At 38.0% G+C, this 27018-nt stretch overlaps 1 protein-coding gene across 2 annotated transcripts in view; it reads right to left on the bottom strand.

The window, feature by feature from the left end:
• Window positions 1-9561: 9561 nt before the first annotated feature.
• GOPC (golgi associated PDZ and coiled-coil motif containing) overlaps window positions 9562-27018 on the bottom strand; it is a 29972-nt gene continuing 12515 nt past the window's right edge. The window contains exons 2-9 of one of the 2 annotated variants that reach the window (XM_074862356.1): window positions 23844-24008; window positions 21280-21303; window positions 17472-17647; window positions 17058-17223; window positions 15732-15827; window positions 14793-14957; window positions 13258-13438; window positions 9562-12721 (exon numbers count right to left, since the gene is read on the bottom strand). In XM_074862356.1, coding sequence (XP_074718457.1) covers window positions 12603-12721; window positions 13258-13438; window positions 14793-14957; window positions 15732-15827; window positions 17058-17223; window positions 17472-17647; window positions 21280-21303; window positions 23844-24008 — 1092 coding nt within the window. In that variant the 3' untranslated portion in view covers window positions 9562-12602. The remainder of the gene's footprint in view (window positions 12722-13257; window positions 13439-14792; window positions 14958-15731; window positions 15828-17057; window positions 17224-17471; window positions 17648-21279; window positions 21304-23843; window positions 24009-27018) is intronic. The other variant, XM_074862357.1, reaches the window with a different exon arrangement.

Consider the following 27018-nt stretch of genomic DNA (forward strand, 5'->3'; position numbering starts at 1 on the left):
TGCAGCTGGCAGCAAGCTTCTGACTTTGCCAGGAGCAGGGTTATGTGCTATGTCTCTGACCAAGGGAATTGAAGAGATGGCTCTTGAGGTAAGAAAGTGTAAAACATGATGTAAGCTACCTACAACTGAAAACCAAAAATGACAGCTTAGCATGCGTTCCCAGCTGGTGCCTCATATTTAAAAAACAGACACACACCGCCCCCCCCCTCAAAAACCAACTAGAACAGAAGTTCCCAAAACACCACAGTAAAAATACAAACATTCTTTGCTCTCACCTCCCTAGACTAGGAAATAGACTGCAAATTCTTATTTCTTCTGTCAGGTACCTTTCCAACACTCAATACAAAGCTTTTTTTTTCCCCTATCAAGTGTAATTCTATATAGTATTTCCCTATTTCTTTCAGTTTCTAGAGTTTTAACAACAGATATTAAACCCTCCCTTAACACCTACCAGAATCTTTACATCCAACAGGCAATAGATTAAAATTGGTCCTTGCAGACTGGAACTAGGATTTCCCCAGCTCAGTGGATATCCTACTCACTTATAGCATCACCTGCTCTCGTCTTTGGATCAAGCAGTTGACCTCACCTCACTCTCCAGACACCATCCACAGGATGAGTTCAACCGACTCAGTAGCCACTGGCTACAGCAGTCCCTTCATAAGTAGGGGAAGGCAGGAAAAGCACCGAGGCCAAACTGCATCCCCTGCGTCTGATAAGTATTGTAAGCACTGAACTAACATGGCAGCGGTCACAGCAGTGCCTCTAGCACCTGTATGTTTTAAAATGAGGAATCCATGTTTCATTCTTTAATAACAAAAAACCCCATAAAGTTGGATTCCAGCCATTAGAAGCAGGTTGTGGATCCCGTGGGTTGTCTGCATTACTGGCGTGGCTAAACCCCAGGAAGGCTGAGTTTTTACTGCAGACTTTCTTCAGATTTTTCCCACCGACTGTCATTTGGCAGTTCTCCACTCCATGGGCAGATTTTAGTGGAGGCACAAGATATTTCCTGCACAGGATGGGAATGTCAGGCTGTAGGCCCCGTTACAGGAGCAGACACCTAACGGTGATTAACTGTTTGATGGATCACTATCACTGAAACACACACGATTTGTTTTTCCATGGTGCTGGAGACTGCTAACCCATGGCAGACTCATGGCAAGGATTGCTGCAGCCTCCCCAGCACTGGTCCATCACTGCCAAACTCCCTGGACACATTACCAGAAGCTGAGCTGCTCCAGGACCTGTCTCCATTGCACTGAAGGAAAATGGTCTTGTGGCCATGCAGAAAATTGCAGAAGGCAACAGAGACCTTTCAGGGCTCAGGTAATCTAACCTGCATCCGCAACACAGAGCAAACCAGGTGACCAGTATCAGTAACTGGTAGAGCCCGTGCCTCTGACCTACATCCACTGTTGAACGGGAGAAGTGTTAAGTCAGCTCCATTGCAACATCCCCAGTTAGCCCCAGTTTTGTATCCATATAATACAGGTGGCAATCATCTGACATGAGGACTCACTTGCTGTTTCTGAGGGATCTAAAAACCACAGCAAGGAAGCACTATTGCCATAACAAATTACACTGTTTACACTAAGTTACACTAACAACCTCTGACCTTAAAACAGTAGTGTTGCATTTCAGCAACACCTTCAAAAATGTGCATATAAATTCACCACTGAGGTAGTTAATAAAAACTAAATGAAGTGCAATTATTTGTCTGTGTCCTGGCTCTTGCCAAAGGGAAGTCAAGCCGGTAACTTTCTCCAGGGTGTTCTAATTCAGTTCAGTAGGGCAAGTAACAAAAAGCAGAAAAATGAACAGTTTTGTCACATCTAAGAAAGGAGTCAGTGGTGTCACAGCAGTCCTGTGGGATCAAGCACCCACTGAAAAGTAACCTTGTAGAAACCCATCAGTGTTCTTTTGTTCACCCTCTCTTCAAAACCAGGTTTGGTTTGTTCAGCGAGCGGGTGTCTTACAGGCTCCCCTAGCCTGTAATCAGTTCAGATCCAAGAAATGACAAGGTTATGTTGTTGCATTCCTTTTTTCCTTTAATTATTTTCCATATTAAAAAGTCTATACTGCCCTTTTCTTTCCAGTGTCAGCTATGATGCAAGCTTGTACTGACCTCCAACCTCAGCTGTGATAGTACAGCATGGGGTAAATGAAAGCAGAATTTATCGTTGCATTTGAAACTCATCAGTGTTGTTGATACCTATATTGAAAATTACCCTGCCACAGCTGTGTGGGGTTAACAAGACTAACAACGTTATGAAGAAACAACAGCAATGCCTATGAATTATTGAAGACAGAATAAGTTTCAAGGAACATGCTTAAAGAGAAGGTGCCATTTCTGCACAATCACTTTCAAACTTAAAATAGAAACCTCTCCCGAGGGCTTCTTTTTTCGAAGTCCCCCAGTACAGTTCTGCCATCCATAAAGGACACACGAGAATGGGTCAGATAAAGTATTTCTAAACCAGATAAAGACAAGAGGGAAGATATCCTTAGTTGGGGAAAACTCATGTTATCCACGATAAGGAGGACGCCTAGCATCTTACTTTCTGTGCTATCTCATTGTATAGTCTGGACATAAGAATTTAGAGACTTTTTCATCCAAACTTCACTGTATTTGTTTAGGCTTGGCCTCACATAATGCGTCTGTAAATCCTGAAAAACATTTGCCATCTACAGTATGCAGAGGTTATTCAGTAACCTCTTGTCCTGGGCTGAGTTAATTCATTATGTATTCACACACTTGCAACACAGATACTGAGCTGCCATGTGACATCCAAGAGATTATCAGCCCGTTTATTTTTATACAGTCACAGGTATTAAAAAGAGAAATCCAGGAAGGGGACAACTTGATTAAGTTAAAGCACAACATCATTTTTCACCATAGCAAAAACTATAAGCCAACATATATGACATAGTACCGTTACTAAGGCTTTTGTGTCCTGATTAACCACCCTGAACTGACCTCAGGAATCTGTAATTTTGACTAGACACAAAATTTTTAACAGACCTTACTGGAAAAGCTCCCTTAATGATCTGCATTATCTGCTGACCTGAAGACGAACAGTATCCCTTTATACCCAGCATTTCCTCCTATGAGCCTGAGCTACTAAAAGAGTGAGAAAACTTACAACATAACAAATTATTCAAAACATTCTTTCAGCCAGATCACATCACAACAGACAATAATAGACTTTAAAAACATATGTATGTTGCCTACCAGAAGGTAGGCAAAGAAGTAATGCCAAAATTCTAGGCTTAAAAGAAACACCAAGAACAATTTAATACAAATAATACAGGAACATACAGCAATGGCTGAAGCCTGACCTATGACAGGGAGCTTATCAGAAGTCCTCCTCCACAAGAAGAGGCAGATAGCAGAGAATATGGTGATGCCTGCCATAAAAGAAGGGGAGAAAAGACGTAGAAAGACAGTAAGTTACATTAGCCATCACCCAGACTCTGCTCTGAACGATTTAATGCCTTGAGCATGTACTAGAAACTTCAGCCTTTACAAATGTATTTTACACGTCTTAATTTCTATGGCCCAGGCAACCATTTCACAGATGGGCAAACTGAGACAGACAGATATGCTGCCCCTTGTCCAGAGCTGGAGCAAAAAAAATCAATGTAAAGGCCTCTGAAAACACCAATTGCAAACTTGTGAAAAGTCCTCTGTGTGCAGGGAGAGAAGACAGAGGTGATAAAGACTAAGATGAGCTAGCAGACCTCACTTGAAGAGGCAGCTTCTCTTGACATCTATGGCTAAGCTTTTTATCCTTAAGTGACACCATCTGTTCTGACAGACAGTTTTATAAAATTTGAGTAAGGTGACCTGGATAAAGCATGCCTGTTATATGGAAATGTCAGAGTCATACATGGACATGGAAGGTTGTGGACAGCTCATGCAACTTCTCTTCCACAGATATCCAAGTGCTTTCAGCATCTCATCATAAAAGGCAGCACAAGTTTTTTTTGACACGCCACAACACAAAGTAAGCCACGCTTTTGGTAACAATGCTGCAATAACTTTTCTACTATCTTACAAATGCCTGGCAGATGGCATTCATAAAAGATACCTCTTTAGGGTAAGTATTTCATTTATATAGGTAACTTTTTGACAGATGAAGTCACACTCCATCCCCCCCATTTATAGTACAATTGTGGCACTGTACAAGGACCAGGATCAAGGACATAAATATTTTATGCCACAGAACATTTTGCTAACAAATTAACCGATCACCTGGTTAATGACAACAAACAAGGTCTGGGGACTGCACTATCATTTGGTGGTCACTGGAAATCAACAACAGTAGTGAAATGGTGGGTCAGTGCAAACTGACCTTCCTCTTTCCGCCAACCAAAAGGCTTCTGTTTGAAACTAAACTAGAGCAAAACGTAATCATCATCTCCTTTTTTTTTCATTTCTCCTCGCCACAGTTTGACATCATCACGGGCAGCCTCTGTTCCAGCAAAGATCCCAGAAATGTGACAAGGCTGGTTGTATATCATGATTGAAGAGCACTGGCAAAGTGCAGGCCGTAGCATTTACAAATGTACCTGATATCTCATTTCATGTTTTACAGGTGCTTTTGGTCCCTTCTTTTGGAAAGACTTAACCTACCCACAAAGATAAAAAATTTCACTGCTTGGGTGTGAGCTTGTAAGAGAGAAGAGCACTCATTTTTAAACTAATTGATGGGGATATTTAAGTATTTTTTAACAAGTCATGAATCCAGAGCTATATGAAATTATAAGTGTGTGTGTGCATGTTTACGTGTGCTTATAGATATGCTACACTGATATAGAGGACAATTTTTAGCACAAGAGGTGTCACCTGCAAAGTACTTGCTACAGGATGTGAACTAGACTAGATCACAGAATCATCAAGGTTGGAAAAGACCTTGAAGATCATCTAGTCCAACCATTAACCTAACATTGACAGTTCCCAACTACACCATATCCCTCAGCGCAATGTCGACGCGACTCTTAAACACCTCCAGGGATGGGGACTCCACCACCTCCCTGGGCAGCCCATCCCGATGGCCAACAACCCGTTCTGTAAAGTAAAGCTTCCTAATATCTAGTCTAAACCTTCCCTGGTGCAACTTGAGGCCATTCCCTCTTGTCTTATCGCTTGTTACTTGGTTAAAGAGACTCATCCCCAGCTCTCTGCAACCTCCTTTCAGGTAGTTGTAGAGCGCGATGAGGTCTCGCCTCAGCCTCCTCTTCTCCAGACTAAACAACTCCAGTTCCCTCAGACGCTCCTCGTACGACATGTGCTCCAGACCCTTCACCAGCTTCGTTGCCCTTCTCTGGACACGCTCGAGTAATTCAATGTCCTTTTTGTAGTGAGGGGCCCAAAACTCAACACAGTCATCGAGGTGCGACCTCGCCAGTGCCAAGTACAGGGGCAAGATCACTCCCCTGTCCGTGCTGGCCACGCTATTTCTGATACAAGCCAGGATACCATTGGCCTTCTTGGCCACCTGGGCACACTGCTGGCTCATGTTCAGCCGGCTGTCAATCAACACCCCCAGGTCCCTCTCTGACTGGCAGCTCTCCAGCCACTCCTCCCCAAGCCTGTAGCGCTGCTGGGGGTTGTTGTGGCCCAAGTGCAGCACCCGGCATTTGGCCTTATTGAAGCTCATCCAGTTGGCCTTAGCCCATCGCTCCAGCCTGTCCAGATCTCTCTGCAGAGCCTCCCTACCCTCGAGCAGATCAACACTCCCACCCAACTTGGTGTCATCTGCAAACTTACTGAGGGTGCACTCGATCCCCTCGTCTAGAGCATCAATAGAGATGTTAAACAGGAGTGGCCCCAAAACCGAGCCCTGGGGGACACCACTCGTGACCAGCCGCCAACCAGATTGATGTTAGTTATGTTAAGAGTACATGTTACTAGAAATAGTTCTCACGAATAAATTTTTTTCTATTTTTTTAAAATAGAAAAAACCCCAACAACCCATCCACAAAACAATAGGTTCTGTTTCTCAAAGTCTCATTAATGCTGAAGATTTGAAGGAAGCTGCTGCCCCCTTTTGGCACTAAATACAAATGCAAATACTTAGCACTAAAAACTTTAGGATTCTGATCACAAATTGCAAATAAATAATAGATAAGTTTTGGTGTTGAAAACAGCGTAAAACTGAGATAGTCGAAGTACACTTGCCTATTGAACCAGATTACTCAAGACAAACACATTAACTTGCTAAGACGGAGCGGTCTTAATACATGGAAGGCCGTGTCTTTAATTTTAAAATAAAATCAGACCTGGGTTTAAAATAACCACTTTAGGAGCACAACAGATCTGAAAAATTTCTCCTAGCTCCCTGAATTGGCTTATGACACCCCATGTCTGTTGTAAATTAGCAGAACACCTGAACTGTCACACTGGACAAAAAGGAAAATCAAATAAATAGGAAACTGCAGTAACACTCACTTGACAGCTATACAAAAATCCCCATTTATCATACAAAAAGTCCATTGCTCAGTTCCAAGCCCAAAGCTGCCAATGCTCAGCAGCTGAGGTGTGTACCCATTGCAGGGTTTAAGTCATAGCATCCATTGGGAATCCCTTCCCACAGAACCATAAATAACCATGTAAAATATAAATTAAACCAAGAGGAATGGGTGCCTTTGTGGACATAAACCAAAGGTTCTGATCCAAGAGAAACAGCATGGGCAACCCACAGCAGCCTTCTCCTACCTTTAACTGAGGAAGGGTCAACAGTGGCAAACTCACTACGGGTTGTTCCAACAGGGAGTGAACAGGGACACCCAATTCCTTGTCAGAATGAAAAGTGTTCAGGGCAAGGATGTTTCCAGCAGTGTAAGCCCAGTGGATGGAATACATAGCTATTCCAGTTCAGCAGCATGACTGTTAATGCTTCCATTCCCCTAAAGAAATTGATAACAAACATAAACACTTAGACAACAGCAAATAAAATATTAGAAAAAACAACATTTTTCATGCCAATCTGGTTTATTCCATTTTACAGAAGTAATATTTGTGCAAATATTTAGACAGTTAATAGGAAAATTAAGATTTAATAAACAGGACTTAAAGAGATTTACTCATGTATTTGTTAACAATTTGAACAATTTAACAGAAAAGTTAACAGATGTCTCCAAAGCACCCCTGACCTCTAGCACTACGGGCAATTAAAACATGTCTGTGAACGCCTGTACTTTCACTTCGCTTGTTTTCACACTTTCTTAACCTCCTGCTTGAGACCCAGCCATTGAAAACCAGGCAGCAGAGAGCCAACAGCCCTACCGCTGATGGAGGGGAAGCTGGGGAGACAACTGAGGCTGCAGTTCAGAGGAGTAGTGCTTTTGCATTTTGAAATCTGAAGAAATACAGAGTGCCAAAAACTTAACGAGGGAAATGTGATTGTTATCTCCAGTAGAAAGTTACAAAGAAAAAACAGCACAATTTTAACCAATTTTCCTGGATTCTTTTTTAGGGATCAATGCACTTCTAACATACCTCTCACAGGGGACTGGAAGAGCAACCTCCTGCAGAGGCTTCAAAACACTGGTAGCTCCGATGCTTCTCCTTGGTACAGCAGGGAGAAACAAGTCTCGATACGCTAAGCAGAAAGCTGACAAAGAGACAACAAATAATTTTGACAGCTGATTGAATTAAACACTTGTAAAGTGTGTGGAAAATTTACCCAAGTGACTTCTATTTTCTCCTAAAAAGGGAAAACCCTTGAAAGATATCGCTTGGCCTTATACAGCCATTTGGCTTAGAAGCCCTGTTTGTGTCCTGGCAGTATGCGTGTGGGCATCAGGAGCAGATACCAAAGTAGGTCTGTGGCAGGAGTACACCAGGCAAACAACAGATAAGGCAAGGCTATGCTGAAGCATAAGTGGCAACAACTAACTGCCTTGTTGAGAAAAGAAAAAACGAAGTTGAGTATTTTTCTTTCAAAGTCAGCATTTTTGCCACTTCTCAACTCCTGGGTTCCCTTCCAGCTGTGAAACTTCTAGTTTCTAAAGAATTGGAAATCACGCTGTATTGAAAAATATACACTCTGGACAAAAGGCAATCTTGAAATATTTCAGGGAATTTTCAGGTCATTGAGCTGAGGAAAAAGAGACTCCTTACACATACCCTGAGTCACAAGAAGTTTCTCTTCTGTCTTGTGTAGATATCTGGAAAAAAAATGCAGAGGACTATTGAGTAACCACAGCCATTGGGAGCAGCCCCAGCAGTCCTTCAGTTGGGCGCTGGGACACAAAGAAATTTTGAATGATCTTCCTTGACCCCAGCTATTTTTTTCCTCCTCTTCCCATTCATTTTCATCTTCATTCACAGCTGCCTCTAATCTTCTGCTTGTCTTATGACAGCTCAAATAAGTGTAAGTTTTCTCTCCTCTTCCATCTGCTGAAGTCACCCATATCTAAACCCTTCTAAATATTTTATAGAGCTAAAAAATAAGTACTTGCAGTTCTAGCCCTCACAAATTGTGTATTCTATATCTTTTCATCCAACATGACTCAGCCTTGTCTATAGACAGTTCCTACCATCAGTGTCTTCTACTCTCTACTTACACATACTCAATAAATCCTTAAGTATTACCATAACTACACTACTACTACAGTTACCATACCATTACCCTTCATTTGAACTCTCTGCTCATCCAGATGATCTTGATGCTTTAGGGTAAGATGAACACTCAAGTATAGGCGAGAGATTATTTTTTTAAAACTGTAATTTAAAACACAAAACAGACACTTAATCTGAACAAAAAGACTTTAATATCAGAACTAAAAATTATAACTTAAAGATAAGTGGTTTGTAACTTCAGTGGAAAACTCAGAATATACTTATTATTCCCAATGCATGGAAAACAAAGACAGACAGAAAAAAGACAGAAAGGCAGTTTCGACAATTTTACCCAAATGACTTAATCCTTTGATAGGTCTGGGTCTTTATAGCTTTTCTTAGCCAAAGGCTTCAGAATATTTATGGCATTATACAGCCAGACACTGCAAATATTTCCTTTTTTCTTTTACTGAAAAACATTCAGCAGAAAATGCATCTCAATGAAATTTGAGACAAGTCCCTATCTTTTTAAAAATGTAATTTGCTATTAACCATTGCTGGCCAAGACAGGATTAGTATCTAACTTCATGTTATGTAGTTTTGGTTTTCCTCATATTAGCTTTTTGGCCAGGTATGGACTACATATTTAACAGAAAAAGATCACATGTAGGGCTAGGTGTCTGTATGTTATATATAAAAACAGATGAAAATTATATACCATCTTAATTAGGTGCAGAAATCTCTGCAGTGCAGAAGACTATTTACAGGCTAATAAAAATATATTATATTCAGCTTAACTAGATGTATATATTCATTGCAAAATGTTCTGCTACAGAAATGAGAGTAATCCATGACACAATAGTGTTTGGACAGATATAATAAATACCTGAATTTTGTTTGATAAAACTGTGGATTAACATATATTGAGATGGATACAAACCCTCTTCACTGCCAAGCATACACTTCTACAAAGGAAATACTACATATAGTCTTTGATCAGAGTTAAATTTATTGCCATAAAGCACTTTCCTTAACTTACATGCTTTTAATTAACATTGGTCCCAGATGCCAACACACACTGTCCACCTTTAGCTTAAAATACAATTGTCTCACTGAAGATTTTTTTTAATAGGCAAGGAATCATCTACTCAAAAAAAAATTGCAAAATTCTCTTTAGAATATTATTTTATTTTTTTAAGTAAAAATATATATACACACACAAGTAAACCGTTTTACACTTTAAAAAATAAAAATGAAGTCTGAATACTGACTTTCCTCAGAAATTCTTCCAAGTCTAATTCATTCAATCTCTGGGAATCAGCAGGACTGAGTCTTCCAGTTACTGACAAAGGGGAACACGCATTTGTCTACTGAATCTGGAAATCCCAACTTGCAAAACTTTTCTCAGTTTAAGTATTAATCTCTAAGCATCTCAGTATGACTACAATAAACCAGTATGTTAAATCAGCTGGTAGGAAGTATGGAGTACATGGAGACAGACTGTAGTGTCTGAGCAAAATCCTCCCATTCAGGGCTTTCTAAACAAAGATTATAAAAACTGCAGGGAAGGAAATCCGGTGATAATTTACTGCTACCTGATTTGTCTACTCCTAGTCATTTTCCTCAGCAATTGTTCCTTCTGTTGATCTCATATATAGGTTAAAAATAGACAAGGTAAGAGCTGAGAAAAGGTCCAGCAACTTCCAGAACATGAAGAAAAGAGCACAGCATCATAAGAAACTGGTGGACAAGGAATGTTAGGAAAATAACTCCAGAAACATTCTCCTGCTTCAGGCTAAAACTGATCAAAAGCATTAAGCATAAAATAAGGTGTGCCAAGAAGTAAGGAAGAATGAATAAATTAAAAAATTCACGTTTCCCTCAAATAAAGGAAAACTGTACAGGCAAATTTAATGTCTTTTTTAAAAGTTACTAGACTAGTTGGACAAGTCTTATTTCTTACAACTGCAGCAAGATTTCATACAGCGGTGATTTTTCAAAAGACAAGAAGATCACTGCTTGGCTTTGAACTATCCTTTCTGACAGAGAGGACACTGAGTGTTCCAGGCCACAGACAGTTTCAGAGTGCACTCTGCTTGAGAAACTGCGGGAAAAACACAAATCTGGATGCAAAGTTATGGCAGTGGATTCATCTGCTAACATGCAGCTGATGGGTCCTCAAGTTTCTGAAGCTTCAGAAAAAGAAACATGCCTGGGGACTTGTTTCTTCTTCACACAGCTTTATTTTTAAATACTAGATTCTGTTTGGCGAAAACTGTATAGCTTTGACTATTTTTAAAAAACCTTCAACAGTATGCTGTATGACAAAGACTATTATAAAAAATGAACCAGATAACGTTATTCCACTGAGTAAGTGGAACTCATGCGCGCACGCACACACACACAAAACGATCATGTAAATAGCGAAGTTAAGGGATTTATAAATAGCAAAATCTTTGAATAAAGTATATACATTTTTAGGCTTTTTCTATAAACAAATATATATAGTGCTCCTAGGAGAGACAAGTAACTGTGTTCTACATCACAATTTAGAACATAAGATTAGTTGATGTTACTCTAAAGGCCTTTGAGGTTTTTTCTTACGTATGTACATCCTACACAGTAAAACTTGCAAAGATGTCTTTTCACATTAGTTCCTCTCTCAATGTACAAAATCTTATCTTTTCACATTATAGTTCACCAGCCTGCAGAGCAGTGAACAGGAAAGCTGGCATTGCATGCTGAAATAATAAATGTGATTACAATGTAGAGCTTGCATGTGGAGAGTGCTGCACTTCACCAAAAGATCTACAAATGGACTATGAGAAACTGGCCAAGAAACCATCCTCAACATTTCCATTTGCAGCCATGCCATGGGCCTTTAGATGTACACCAATTAAAAGCTATTTTAAGATACACCGCTCTTACAAAAGGAGTAACATTTTGTTTCAACAGTAAGACAATTATAGGTTAATACGACTGCCATAACATAACACAGACAGGGCCAGACACTGTATGATTCTGAGCACCTCCTGTAAAGTACTGTGCACTCAACTTTCACTTCTTTAAAGATTATTTTAATGTGAAATGAAAACGTTCCGTGCTCATCAAAAGCACTCAGCATTTCATAAGGTCAAGCTAATGATGACCAACTCAAACCACTCCGCATTAGCGGTAACCATATTCATTCAAGAATGAACAATAAATTGATGATGCTCAGAAAAAAAAATACCAAAGGGCCCACATAATTGTGAGTATTTTTAAAACTAATTTTGCTTTTAAAACCCCGTAATACTTTGTTTAAATACTTTTGGAGCAAGTTTCAAATGGAACAATTGGCAGTGAATGCACTAAAAAAACAATGCCAAAAATCTCACTCATAAAATGACCTTTGGCTGAAGGATCATGATTAGCAAGTACTCCACTGTCCCATGTGGATTTTGATAGTCTTTGCTCAAACAAAAGCTCTGTTTTTTACTATTCTGAGAATAAAAAAAAAAAAAAAACAACACGCTTTCTTTTAAAAGTTACAGTTCAAAAATCCTAAGTACCAAAACTCATGGATGCAATGGTACAGTTACCCCCCCTCATCGTTCTAGAGTTAAAGCTTATTTTACACCAAACTGAACACCAGTTGTCCCTTTAAAATATCAAAGGATCAAAAGTAAGGTGGCCACATCTTATTTTACTTCCCTGGGCACATCAATGAGATTAAAAGTTGAATGTACTGAGGTTATCCTTTTTAGAAATCCCATGCTTTGGTGCTTATTATTAAAAGAAAATTCATTTCACATGCCATGTGTTAGATAACTACTGTGTGTCACGCAAAAGACAGTTTTCCACATTTAGAATTGCTCACAATGAAGCCCTGAGGTAACCGCCTTTTTTCCAGGCAACAGTAATACAGTTCCCTTTGACGTTTAATCATCCTTTTACAACCTACACTAGTATATGCAATTTGTAGCAGTCAATATTGATTATCAATTGTTCCCAAAGATAGGATCTGTCCAGTTGATGTTTTTGTTTGTTTTTAGGATAAAGACTCAGCAGAATGAGCTAATTTGGGTGCAGTGTCTTCTAATGGAGCTTCAACTGAATTCCCCAGGTCTCCGTTTTCATGTCCATCAATACTTGGCTTCTTATCAAACACTGTAATTTAAAAAGAAATTTTATTTAAGGAAGAGAAGCAATCTTGGGAAGGACAGATCAGTGAGACTTATTTCAGAAACTGGAAAGTGTGCTGAAATGACTACTAGAATAAGACCTAATAGGTTTTTAGCAGAACATTGTATGACAGGAGAAGAAGGAACTATTTCTATACCTCTCTGATCTAAAAAATGTATTTGAAAAAGCCAGCAACACAAAGCATTAAGGGGAATTAACTACTCTTAGACCAGAGTCAGGAAAAGATAAGAATAAATTTTGATTTCAACCTTTGGGAAAAGGCAATCACACACACCCCCCACCCCCCCCCGCCCGATTAATTCAGTTAATTCGATTGTATTTAAGTAAACCAGGCCAATGAGTGTGGGACCAACCAAAAGAGCTGACAGCCTACTAGTAGGTTAATTGAATTAACAGTAGATTAATTTTACAATTAATATAAAACCAATGTTTTCTAGAAACTGGTTTGCATATTGAGACTTCAGGATTAAACTGCATTTAACACATTTTAGAAGGTTTACCTTGTGAGGCTTTAACATTCACATTTGCATCTTTCCTATTAGAACTTGAATTTGCACCTTCTTCCAGTTCATCAAGATATAAACGGTAACGGTGTCCACTCTCATCCTCATATTCTACATTTTCGTCATCCGAATCAACTTCTGGAGCAACATACACTACTTCAAATTCAATCTCACCTCTCTAAAATGCAACAAAAGTTATAGATTTACTTATTACTACACAGCCTCATAACATGATGACCGAGATGAGCTAGGTTACTATAACAAATACATTTTACTGTTGTAAACACATCTACAGTTGTGTTGAACATTTTGGATACGTATCTGAATTAAGTTTTTACTGACTCAAGAAGTACAGCTCTACAACTAAGATTTACCAAAGTTACCTGAATTACCTAGTTATGTACCTAGTTATCACAGAATCACAGAATCACAGAATCAACTAGGTTGGAAAGGACCTTGAAGATCATCTAGTCCAACCATTAACCTAGCACTGCCAGTTCCCATCTACACCATATCACCCAGCGCTATATCGACCCTACTCTTAAACACCTCCAGGGATGGGGATTCCACCACCTGCCTGGGCAATCCATTCCACTGCCTAATAACCCGTTCTGTAAAGAAATACTTCCTGACATCTAGTCTAAACCTTCCCTGGTGCAATTTGAGGCCATGCCCTCTTGTCTTATCACTTGTTACTTGGTTAAAGAGACTCATCCCCAGCTCTCTGCAACCTCCTTTCAGGTAGTTGTAGAGGGCGATGAGGTCTCCCCTCAGCCTCCTCTTCTCCAGACTAAACAACCCCAGTTCCCTCAGACGCTCCTCGTATGACCTGTGCTCCAGACCCTTCACCAGCTTCGTTGCCCTTCTCTGGACACGCTCGAGTAATTCAATGTCCTTTTTGTAGTGAGGGGCCCAAAACTGAACACAGTCATCGAGGTGCGGCCTCACCAGTGCCGAGTACAGGGGTAAGATCACTTCCCTGTCTCTGCTGGCCACGCTATTTCTGATGCAAGCCAGGATGCCATTGGCCTTCTTGGCCACCTGGGCACACTGCTGGCTCATGTTCAGCCGGCTGTCAATCAACATGTACCAACACATTTCAGTGACTTCTGATAAGTAAGTTTTCTGATAAATTAAGTCCACCTGTTAACTGTCTGAAGATGGGAAGCAAAGCAGGAGGAGATTCTACCACAAAGCATATAAGAAACACTGTTTGGTTGGAGCTGTTCAACCATAAAAGAATAAAATATATGTCACTAAAGAATTATTTCTGTGGGGCAACATAAGAAGCTGATTTCCATGAGCCACACTGAAGAATCATTATACAATACATGCGTTTAATTGAACCAGTACTGACCCAGCATTTTTCTCCTTAAATTACAAGACGTAAGTGTAAGGTGATACAGCCTCAGGGATCACTGTAGCTTAGCATAACACTATGCTTAACAGAAAACATTAAAATTCAAGGTAATTCAACAGGCAGAACACAGAAAGCACCTAAATGTGCCTATGGATAACAGGTCCCAACTGACCTGTTGGGAAAGAATAGTTACAGCTTCTTTATGCTTGGCATCTCTTAGATTAACTCCATTTACTGCCAGAATAGCATCACCAACATGCAGCCCTCCACATCGATCAGCAGGTTGTCCAGGATGGATTTCAGAGATCAGTATTGGAACACCATGCTCCTTCCCACCCTATTAGAAAAAAGGAATTTTAATTAACTAAGATGTCCATTAGCATAATATCCACATTCTGGTTGTTGCTCTTAAAGTGCTTATTTCAACTTTTATTACAGAAAACTAGAAAGCATGCTTCACACAAAAAGAACGCTTAAGAAGAACTCATGAGATGCTTTCCCTTAATTCTTCTCCCCACAAAAGAATGGACAAATTTCAAATACATACTCATAGAGTCAAAGGAGATAATTCTGAATAATAATAGAAATATAAACTCATATACAAGCTGATGAAACCTCATTAAAAAAGCCCATCAGACACCATATTGACTTGCAAGAAACAATATTCATATTTAGAATAAAAGTATAATAGTCAGAATTTTCAAAATTTATTGTAAAAAGTTAATACAGCTTTTGTTAGGTGTGAGATGCCAATACCGATACTTTAAAAAAAAAGTTACAAGCACAACTGCTAAACTTTGGAAGTTAGGTCTCAGATTGTTTCTGCTCTTCTGCAGACTTACCACACCTGAAATTCACCACTGGTGAACCTGCTAAAGTGTCTATACCCTAAACCTAAGTTGAGATCATAAGTTTTACGTAAAGTAGCAGTTATCTATTTCCTAATCTATCAAAATGAGTCTTCAAGTTCTATGACCATAGCTATGGACTTGCGTGTGCTTTTTTTTGTATCTTCTAACAATACATTCAGTGACCCACATATTTTACAGACGTAAAAATACATATTTAAATTGCTTCTTCTGTGTCATGGAAAATAAATGCAAGTATTTACTGTGATTGAAATTCCTAGTCCTTCATGGTCTTCTTTAACTAGCAGAACTTTTCTGATTGGACCAACACCTTGACTCTTCTTTAAGGCATCAGGATCCTAGTTTGATAAAAAACAAACATAACATAAATGTAGATGTGTGAGCCAAAAAGTGATGCATTTCTGCATTTTGAGTTTTTTTTAATTAAATACAGGCAGTATATCAGCAACAGTTTTAGACTAGCTCCAGGCAGGACAAACTTACAGTGCCCATTTACACACAGGGTATGAAACCAAAAAAGATTCCTCACTATGCATTCCTGATGAGAATAATTATTTCAATTATTTCAGTGCACAACACAGAACTTAACTTCAGTAGAAGGAAATCAGCCACATATTAAAAATACAAAGGGACAACATGAATGCTGATCACTGCTGAAAAGTTACATGATGTAAACTGCAATTTAAAACCAATCAAATGATACAAGTTGATGTAATACAGTCCCAAGGAAGAGGTTCCTTGCTCAAGTTTATTTTTATTATAATAAAACCAAACCATACCAAAAGCCACTCAACTCAAAACTAAGAGAGACTAAATAAATCAAGGTATTTATTTTGCTTTTGTTAAGCTGCTGTTTCCATTATGCATACCCTTAAAATCACACATACACATATTTGTCCACCAATATTTTATATGCAATTAGCAACATAAGCAGTAGAATCCATCTAACCAACTAAGGTATTTAGATCAAAGTAAAGTACTTTCCTGAAAATGTTCGGTTTTATGCACTGAACACTGGGGTGATTAACAGGTCATGTGCCAAGTTGGGTGAGTTCTACCAAGGTTGCCCACAGTGAAATGCCTTTTAAAGGTTTTATTTTAAAACATACCTTTTGGAGGGGAAGAAAAAAAATTATTTTACAGACTGTCAATTTATCTGGCCTTTAAAAATTTTTTAAAAAATTAACTTCAGTTCAATCTAATCCTAAAAATGTTATTCTTCTTCGGTTTTGTAAATAAGTTAGTTTCACATTTGGAAACCTAGGTAACAAAATTATGCTGTTAAATTCATATTTATACACAGACAGAGCAGTGGGTCAGTTTTCAAAAGGACTGAGTGTTCCTAGGTAAGTCAAAGAAATTGTATCATCTTTCATGGTCATTTATGGGGACAGGCTATTCAGCATGGAACTGTCCTTCAGCATACAAAAGAATTATACATTTAGAAGTGACATTTGAAAGAACACAATATTGAAGTGAAAACAATCACAAAAAATGAAGAAATAACTCATATCTGTTTTCCACAAATGCTGGAAATTATGGAGGAATGGCTCATCTTTTCAACTTACATGTCCTGGTGGTGCTTGCATTGGCCGTTTTAGATCATTCCGACCTCGACAAGCTCTAATAACAGTTTTGTGACGGTGAAGGTGTATTTCTGCTTCAAGCTGATTCCAGAGCTTGTCATGAGCAGGTCCTTTCATATCTCGGCCCAGTAACTGAATCTGCTGGACTCTACATAATGACAAAGACAGTAAAACAACACACTATATATAACTCATACCCTTCACCTGGCTACAGCACGCAGTCACGCAGTAACTAGTGCAAGAACTGTGGGGATTTTTGTTTCTTCCTTTTGTTCAGTTAACTCCAAATGTGAGACTCTTCCTACTTAGTCTTAACTTTGGACTCTGGGGATGTAAAGGAAGAAAACAACAACAAAAACCATCTCATGCTAAGGGACACGGATTAACTTCACATACCTTCCAGCTAGTTCCTTATCTAAATACTTGGCTGCCAATCTTGCTCCATAAACCTCAGCCTGAAGCACAGCTATGTGTCTACGAAGTGCTTCATTTTCCTTCCTCAGCAACTTCACCTCAGCTTCCAGCTGAGCTTCTTTCACTTTTTCCTTCTTGTTAGCTTCAAGTTCTCTCTCCTTTACAAAAAAAAAAAAAAGAAAAAAATAATTGAAAAGCTTTTATCAAAGTTAATAATGAAAGAGCACTTAACTGTTTCTGCATACACAATCTGAAATTACTCTCCTGCGTATGACACGCATGCAGGGAAAAAAAATGAAAGCAGGGACTGTCACTGCAGCTAGTGGTTTGCATACTCCCCTCTAGGGAGAGGAAGCCTTGTATTCAACTTTGTGCTCCTGACATGATTTTTATCCAGCTTACAACTCCTTAGCACAAAATGCATATACTGGTTCAAAGTCCATGGAAGAAAATTAGCAACAGTGCTTCTCCCTGTGACATAAGGGTGGCAAAATCTAAGTAGCCTGAGTATCATCTTTACTTTTTCCTGTGTTCAAACAGGAGAGTCATACAAAGAAAGAAAAGATTACCTTTAAAATAAAAAGGTATCTATAAAACCACTAAATATTTCAAATTGACAATATTCCTTAACTATTTTAATATGATTTTTAATATGATGTCAAGGAAATGTTCTGTAAGTTCGTATGTCCTTAAAATGACAATTATTTTCATGCAAACAACCAAGAATGTCCAGCCAGGGACATTTCCAAATTAGAGACTGAAGACCACAAAAATAAAGCCAGAGATTCTACACATGAAGATGCCCACCCTGAGAAACTTGAAAGATAAATTAGTACAAAATAGCTTTGTTAAAACAAAAAACACACACTAAAACCACACTTAAAGCAAGCCATCTTCCCTCTTTCCCCACTCCCCCTCAATGAAAAAGGAATTATGGAAATATAAATTACTCCCACAGTGCTCCATCTCAAATGTACAGAAAATGCATAGTCTACCTTTTCTAATACGCAGAGCACTGAAGTGACAAGAACTTCAGTATGCTCAGATTACTATTCTACAAAATCTACTTAAAGAGCAGCATGTTTGACTACGTTTTATATCCTTTCTGCAAAATGGGGGAAAAACCCCACTGCAAACCAGGAAAGAGACACAAGATCTATTACTGTTTCCTTTCAAAAATATCTGTCAACTGAAATAGCAATAAAAACTAAGTTCACCATAATGCATTTTGGAAGACACTTAGAGTACTTAGAAAACCCTGTTCTCTGTACTTGTACCAATTACATCGTTAAAACAGATAAAACCAGGAAGTGTTACTAAAGAAGCAATAGGACAGAAACAAAATTTTACAGAACTGGCAAGACAAATCCGTTATCAAATTGTGAATATGCTTTTGACTATTCCAAGCCTGGATATAAAACCAGGAATATGGTCAATATTAACACATTTGAGAAATTCTCTCCAAAGAGAAGTATTGTCACAATAAGCGTATATAAGCATTTATAGCTTATTTGCCAGAAAGTCAACTTTGAATTTGATGGACTCCACTATCCCCCTCATCTATTAAATACTTCTATCAGGTTAGATGAATAGAGTACATCACACACATGCACATGTTGGCCACGAGCTGTCCAGCATACTGCTCAGGAGTAGCAGCACAAAGATTGCTTGAAAAGCGCTGGCATTTCGCTTCCTGTAATTCCTATACTGACCCAGTTTCATATTAGGTTTGACTCCATACACGTTAGAAAACACATCACACAAAGCCACTTCTGGTCTCTGGCCTTTGGGTTAGGGGTTATCCTGTGAGATGACTCTTCAACAAATCTCTTTTTGAACTGCAGGATCACTCCTAAATCAAGAATTTTGACTAATCTACATGTCAAGAATAGGAGTTTCTAAAACTATACCAATTCTCTCTATTATGATGATGGCCTTGGGCTATTATAATTCACATCTACTGCCAGTAGCCAAAGGGCAATTACAAGAATTCAGGAGTGCCAACATGCAGCATTGCATCTGCCACAAACTTTAGCTGTAAGAAGGGTCACAGTTCAGACAAAACACACATTTTACAGTAGCTGGAGAGTCCATATTCAGGTACAGTGTTCCTGTAACACTTATGTTAGCTATGTACATATTGCTAATATTGCATCAAGGTGCTCAATGTAGTACAAGCCCCTCATTTGTGAACATACTCACTTTTAGAACATCTTTTATTTGATAAATATAAAAAGACAAAGACTAGAATTTACAACAGACATATGAAGGTACATTATTCACACCCAAACCTCCATTTTCTTCCTCACTGGATATTTTTATGCTTTATTTACTGAATAAAAGGTCATAAACTAAAAGTTCATAATATCTCTGCCAATAATTTGTTAGAATGCACCAGTCCTGTTTTCTGTTCAGAAAAAAGCTTTAGAGATGCACGAGTTCCTTGATGTATCTGAAATATAACTTGGAGGAGAATTCCAACCTCCCCCAGAAAAGTGAATTACTGAAGTGATCCAAGATATTTGATTACACTAGCAAACTTCATATAGCACACTTTAATGTATTTATACGAAGTACCCAGCTGAAAAACTCTCATCAAGACCGAAATTTTCCATTAATTTTCTCTGAATTTGGTTTGTCATTTATTTAAACAGAAACTCAAATGTTACATTTCTAAGTGGAATCTCTTATAGTCATGCATTTTAAATGTTATGCCTAAAATACAAGGAACAATGTAATTCCATAGAATTGTTTTCTTCCCATTTTCTCCATTACTATGACTATTGTTCTGTGACTGAGGTGGAACATTACACCCAGAAGCTATTCTTCTCTGGACTGTCTCCAACTGATCACCACATGAATTAAAAAAAATTAAAAGGTCTGCGATACAGAATCTCTGAAGATGTCCTGAAAGAACATGTCTTGTTTTGAACCACTGTTGAGAGATGTGACAAAAGTCTCAAAAATGTTTAAAAAATTGAGGAAGTTACAGAATAGTTTCATGCTTTCTAGTGTTCACATTGCATAGGTTCTGCAAAACAGAAAAAAATATATATTTTCTGTTGGTAATATAAAAAAAAAAAAAAGAACCAAAAATGCAACTGCAATGTTGAAGATCAAAGCTTACAGTTACCAGCTATCCCGTGGCTTTTCAAAGAGCAAACACCGAGTAATGCTAATGAGGTATATAACAGAATAATAATGGAAAAGCTGTTTAAAAACCTTTCAAGTTTATCACTGTGAAAGACCGAAAGATGAAAGTTAACTTTGCTTTACTTTTTCTTCTTATCTATGTATTATTGTTTTTATAATGCTTCAGGCTGTTACATAAGCCAGTAAATCATATTAAATCATGCTCATAAAAAGAACTGAGAAAAGGGAAAACAAAGAAAAGTTGACAGGATTTTTTTTAAATACAGCACACAGAATACTTTATATTACATTGATAGATGTGTACAGTGTTTATGCTTTAGAAATTGTGTAACACCTTAGCATTTTTTGAGATATTGCCAGAACAATCTTTCAGAATGTCAAGTTGCCAGGTATCATCCCAAATTAGCTGTAACAGTAATAAATAAAAACACATACAGACTTAGGAAAGAGGGCACCTAAACTAGAAAAGAAAAACTAAAATGCAAAGAAAATCTTTTACACAGCATCTTGACAACTGACAGGAAGAAGGAACAAGTCAGATCTGTTTTGCCAGTTTCTGAGGTCAACATATATATAAGTTGTTGCACAAAACAAAAGCACTGCTTAAACATAAAAAAAAGGCAATCAGCATACTTACCATTTCATCCACAGAAAGGACAGACTTAAGGCAGAAGAAAAGAGTTCCATAATTAGAGAAACAAGCAATAGGAACTTCAAGAAAATGCAACAACATAAATTACTTAGTCCAAAAGAAATTTACCAGCAGATTGTTTATTTTATTAGAAGGCATAAAGAACAAGCACATTGCTATAATTGCACTTAGCAGCAATTTTTGTATTTTGCAATGAAAGTTTAATTACAAATCTTATTAAAAAATTTAACCTTATTGTAGTATTGAAAACAATACTTTCTCCTAAAATACCAAGAATCTTTATGGAGAACAGCAAGATAATGTGAAATGCATGAAAGTAGTTTTGAAAGTATCATAGAAAATACACTCTGTAATATAACATCTGTTATACAAGTAATACATTTTTCCCTTTCAGAAAGAATAACAAAATATGTATCAACAAAGGGGATATCACAAAAGAAGTGGCAAAAAAGATAAATCAACTACCTAACTCAAAAAAAAAAAAAATTCAACTAGGCAACTTCATACTCTCACAAAGAAAGAGTTATTGTGCATGGACTAAGCAGATATACCACTCCTAAAAAGGGATTTGGCCTGAACTACATGATGTTATCAACTGCTTAGTAATCTCAAACATTTAAAAATCTCTTAGTTCACCACTATGTACAATTTTACAGTTTGTGGGTATACATTTATGCTAAGTGTCTACATACAAAAGAGCAGCAGTTGTCGTTAACAAAGAAAGCAGGAAGTTAACTAGTACAGAACTTTATTTCCCCATCCCATATTCTGTTGACACAGTCCTTCTTTGCCCTCAGAGGCTTTCTGACTTCCAGGTCAGCATGACAGTTTTTATTTACCTAAAACTCAGACTTCCCATTTTACTGTCATTTAAGCAGCCTCAGTTTTGCTTGTTTAAGCTTCCCAGACCTTTATCGCTTTCTGTATCTAAAACAGTTTAAAGCTCAGCTTCTCTCCATTAAAACTATGAAATCCCTAAAGGCAAAGTAAAGCAAACTCAAAAGATTAGCCCTGATGTTTATAAAAAAAGAGGAACTAAATGGAATTAAGGAGAGAATATCAGTCTAGGATGTCAATATAATTCAATTTCAACACAGATAAAATCTAAAACAATGCAAATAAAAAGTATTTCTTGTCACCTGTGGGAAAAAGACTGCTGTCAATAGCATGGAGATTTAATATATCTTTAGAAATTGTTTATAACAAGGTAAGGAGAAACAAAATGGTTAAAAGTATTACTCTCTGTCACTCAGAAGTTACGCCTCACAAATAAAATTTAGGGATCAAAATCACTCACAGTGATGTATGTGTTGGCTTAAAAGATTTGCTACATGTAAACCTGCAGCCTAACACTTACAAAACGCTGGTGATATTTAACTAATGATTATTTACAGAGCCATAAAAATTATTAACAGCTCTAAATAAATTTCATCATGCTTAAGCTATAATTCAATACAGAACAAATTATGTGCACCCAATCCAGAAAATGTTACCCTTATACTGAATATGCAAGTATTTAGACCTAGGAAAATATCTCTAATTCAGTTACAGCTTTTGGATTGGAAACAGGAAGAATTTGGGTTACTCCTGTTACTCAGTGATTCGCTTAGATAGCCTTTAAGCCTTACAATCTATTACTGTGCTTTATTACACATTGATTAACAGGACAAAATAGAGAAGACTAACCTCATGTCCCACGTATGTTGGGACTAGGTATTTGTAACCAACCTGTGAAGCAATTATAAAAACAGCCAGAGAGATAGACTTTGATTTATGCCAACAGTTAGAAACCACAGTCTATACAAGATTACTTTATTTTGCAATTTACAAAGTTTTAGTATTAGAACCTGAATCTGTGTTGTGGCTATTAACAAGGCAGACTACAATCTGGTTATCAGTTAATGCCAACTAATTGCACAGATCAGTTATTTGGTGGGCTTTGTAAAGGTCTAAGCTTCTAAAAAACATATCATACAAAATTATCAGTGGTTTATTGAGTTCTTTTATGACAGTCTGCTGCATGTAGCAATGGCTAGCACAATAGACGCATCTGCAGCATTCTTAAAGAGAAAGAATGACAATTGAGAGAGGACTGTGATGCCATCTACCCTCTCTCTGGCAAAACAATCCCATTCTTACTTTTATCAGAATGTAACTACAATAAAACCAATACTTACCTCACTTTAGGCTTATTTAAGATACATAAAGATTTGATTGCATTTATATATTGGAAACTATTATCTTTTCAACTTCTGTCTCCAGAAAAACTTTAAAAAACACCAAAATATTTTATTTTACTTTCAGAAACCACTAAAAAACACTTTATGTAAGAACAACTTCTTAAATTCTTATTCATTATTCTGATGTTATTTATGATATTTTTAATGGTTGCTAACAACCAACCATAAATGCTATTTAAAAAGTTAACCCTCTCTAACATTTTTTTATGTGAAAATTTGTAATGATCTTATTTGTACCTTCCAAGGAAGAACTTCACCCAGGAGATGAAAAAGTATAATATAATCCTTCATTCAAACTACCATACTTACCAGTTTTGCCTTAATAGCCCCAGAATCAACACTCTGACCAGTTTTGGCATGTAGCTGAAGTTGAACAGCATGGAGTTGTAAAAGCTGATCATGCACTTCCTTTTCCAATACCGCTTTCTCTGCCTGCGTTTCTGTCAGTTCAGACTTCAGATCAACTAACTGTGCCTGTGTAGATATAAACCATCACAGCAATTAGAGCAATGATTAAATAGGGTCATCAGAACTTGTTACTACGTATCTGCTGTACATGGTGTAATCCAGATGAGTACACGCTGTCACATATTCCTCTGTAGCCTAACTTAAGCACTGGATCATTTGCAGGCTTTTATCCGCAAAATGCCACAAAATTCATTCACCCATAGACCCAGCATCAAACAACCATACTGCCAAAACTAATTAATAGCTGAGTTTCTCCTCATGCAAACAATGGCATGTGATGCTAAATCTTACTGAAAAAATACTAATCAAACTAAAATGACAATTATTAATGCAATGCTAAAATCAAATAACCCAATTTACAATTGGTCTATTATCAACAGCTTAACTGAAATAGTAAATGAGGTAGGCAAACCAGAAGCTGTGAATTAACATGCCCCTAAAATGAATTTTAGAAAACCATGAAGAGTTACTAACTCCTTAAAAAGTGATTTTGAAACATTTTAAATACAGTTTACATGTTTATATCTGGAATAAAAGAACAAGTTCTAACATGATTAACAAGTTACTTGTTAACCTTAAGTTCAAGTAGCATTTTATAAAATAAACTACATTTACATAAGCTTTAAAGCTACTATTTGCCAAAAACCCCACAGATTATGATCTCCGGGGATTTCCAGGTGAATTCCCAGAGTATATTTTTCTTCCAAAATTTGGAACTAAAGAGCAAAATGGAAAATCCACTAATTGTTAAAAAAAACCTCTCACATTACAGCAGGGTATTTTAGATATTTTAACAACATTATACCAAAGTTCAAATTCACAATGAATATCAAGTTGCAAGCCAACACTCACCCCATTCAACTACGTAAACCACTGCTTTAGAATGTCTGTATTAGTTTCAAAAAAAACAAAGAAAAAGGAGGAAGGATTTCACTATCAGTGGGGAGTACTTACTGGGTCTAACTTTAGGTACATAATTTAGATGGACAGCCTCCTTAAACTTCCAGCATAATTCAGACATAAGTAGGCTCTTCCAGAAGTGAATCAGAGCTCCTAAATTAGAGCGCAATTTGATGAGATGGGTCAAGCCAATCACCAGCTTGCTCTGGTTCTGCCCTCTCGCCCCACATCTCCAGGACTGGAGGTGGGAGATGCCCTGCCCATGAGCTCTGCTACTTTCAGACTGGACTCCCCAGAATTGCGCAGAATCACCTCTCCCCGTCCACTTAGATGGAGCCTCAACAGATCAGGTTAACATCTACTTTTTGGCAAGGAGTGGGGCTGCATGCATTTCCACCCGCCACCTGCCAGAATGACAAAAAACTTGAATAATTTGTAAACCCTTGCAGAACTCTAAAGAAGAAACTGCCTTCTACAGTAAGATGACATTTAAAATACTACAAACCCATATAACTTTAGCTAAATGAGATACAAAACTCCACTGTTCTCCCCAATGACCAGTCACTGCTAAAGTCTCTGCTATGGATGACCTACCCTCAAACAAAAGCAAGACACACACCTGAATTAAAGTAGCAAAAGAAAATATCACCAGCGTAAGAGGTGATGATATAGTATAGAGCAGATAACTAAGACCTTAACAATGAAGGCACAGTTTGACCCAGTCACAATTTCACATAATGTAAAATATTACTTCTACTTTATTATTATTTGTTGTTATTATTATTACATAATGTATAACTACATTACTTCCACTTTAAAAAAAGACCACTAATACCTTCCTCTTTTAAACAGGTACTAACAGCTGACATGCTGACTTTTATTGCTTTTTTTATACACACACGCAAACATTCATCCATTCTAATTCAAAAAATGCCTGGAGAAGCAGAAAGTGGCAGAACAGATAAATTACACTGGTTTAATATTGTCCAGCCTCACCTAGTAGAGAATGGCATATAAGGGACAGAACAGAGTTCTGGGGGGAAAAAGAAGAAGTTATTTCCCTGTGCAAATTACAAAGCAGCGAGAATGATGGCTACCAGTTTTGTGACATGAACGATACTCCAAAGGGATCACAAAGAGACTGTTAAACTCATAATAAAAAAATAGCACTCTGCATATGACCTAGGATTTAAATTCATATCCTGCTGTTTTAATAAAAAGCGCAAAACCAGAAACGGTATGAACACACATACTGGAAGTAATCTCTTTACACATTAGGAGAAGTCATATATCTATCCCAAGGAACAGATGCAGATAGATCAGTCACACCAAAAAGCAAACACAGTAAGCTGGTTTCAAATCTTGTGATCTAATTCTATGAAGGCTGACAAATCTTTATATTATTTCATAGAATCATAGAATGGTTTGGGTTGAAACGGACCTTAAAGATCATCTAGATCCAACCCCATGAGCAGGGACACATTCCACTAGACCAGGTTTCTCAAAGCTCTGTCCAACCTGGTCTTGGAACACTTCCAGGAAGGGGGCAGCCACAACCTCTCTGGGCAACCTGTTCCAGTGTCTCACCACCCTCATAATAAAGAATGTCTTCCTTATATATAATCTAAACATACCCTCTTTCAGTTAAAAACCTCGTCCTGTCACTACAGTCCCTGATCAAGAGTGTCCTCCCCGCTTTCCTGTGGGCCCACTTTATGTACTGGAAGGCTGCTATAAGGTCTCCACGGAGGCTTCTCTTCTCCAGGCTGAACCACCCCAACTCTCTCAGCCTGTCCTCACAGTGGAGATGCTCCAGCCCCCATCTTCGCGGCCTCCTCTGGATGCACTTGAGCAGGTCACAGAATCACAGAATCACCAAGGTTGGAAAAGACCTTGAAGATCATCTAGTCCAGCCATTAACCTAACACTGACAGTTCCCAACTACACCATATCCCTCAGCGCTATATCAATCCCACTCTTAAACACCTCCAGGGATGGGGACTCCACCACCTCCCTGGGCAACCCATTCCAACACCTAACAACCCGTTCTGTAGAGAAATGCTTCCTAATATCCAGTCTAAACCTTCCCTGGTGCAACTTGAGGCCATTCCATCTT

This window comes from Strix uralensis, chromosome 3 (genome assembly GCF_047716275.1).
Source record: "Strix uralensis isolate ZFMK-TIS-50842 chromosome 3, bStrUra1, whole genome shotgun sequence".
Taxonomy (NCBI): Eukaryota; Metazoa; Chordata; class Aves; order Strigiformes; family Strigidae; genus Strix; species Strix uralensis.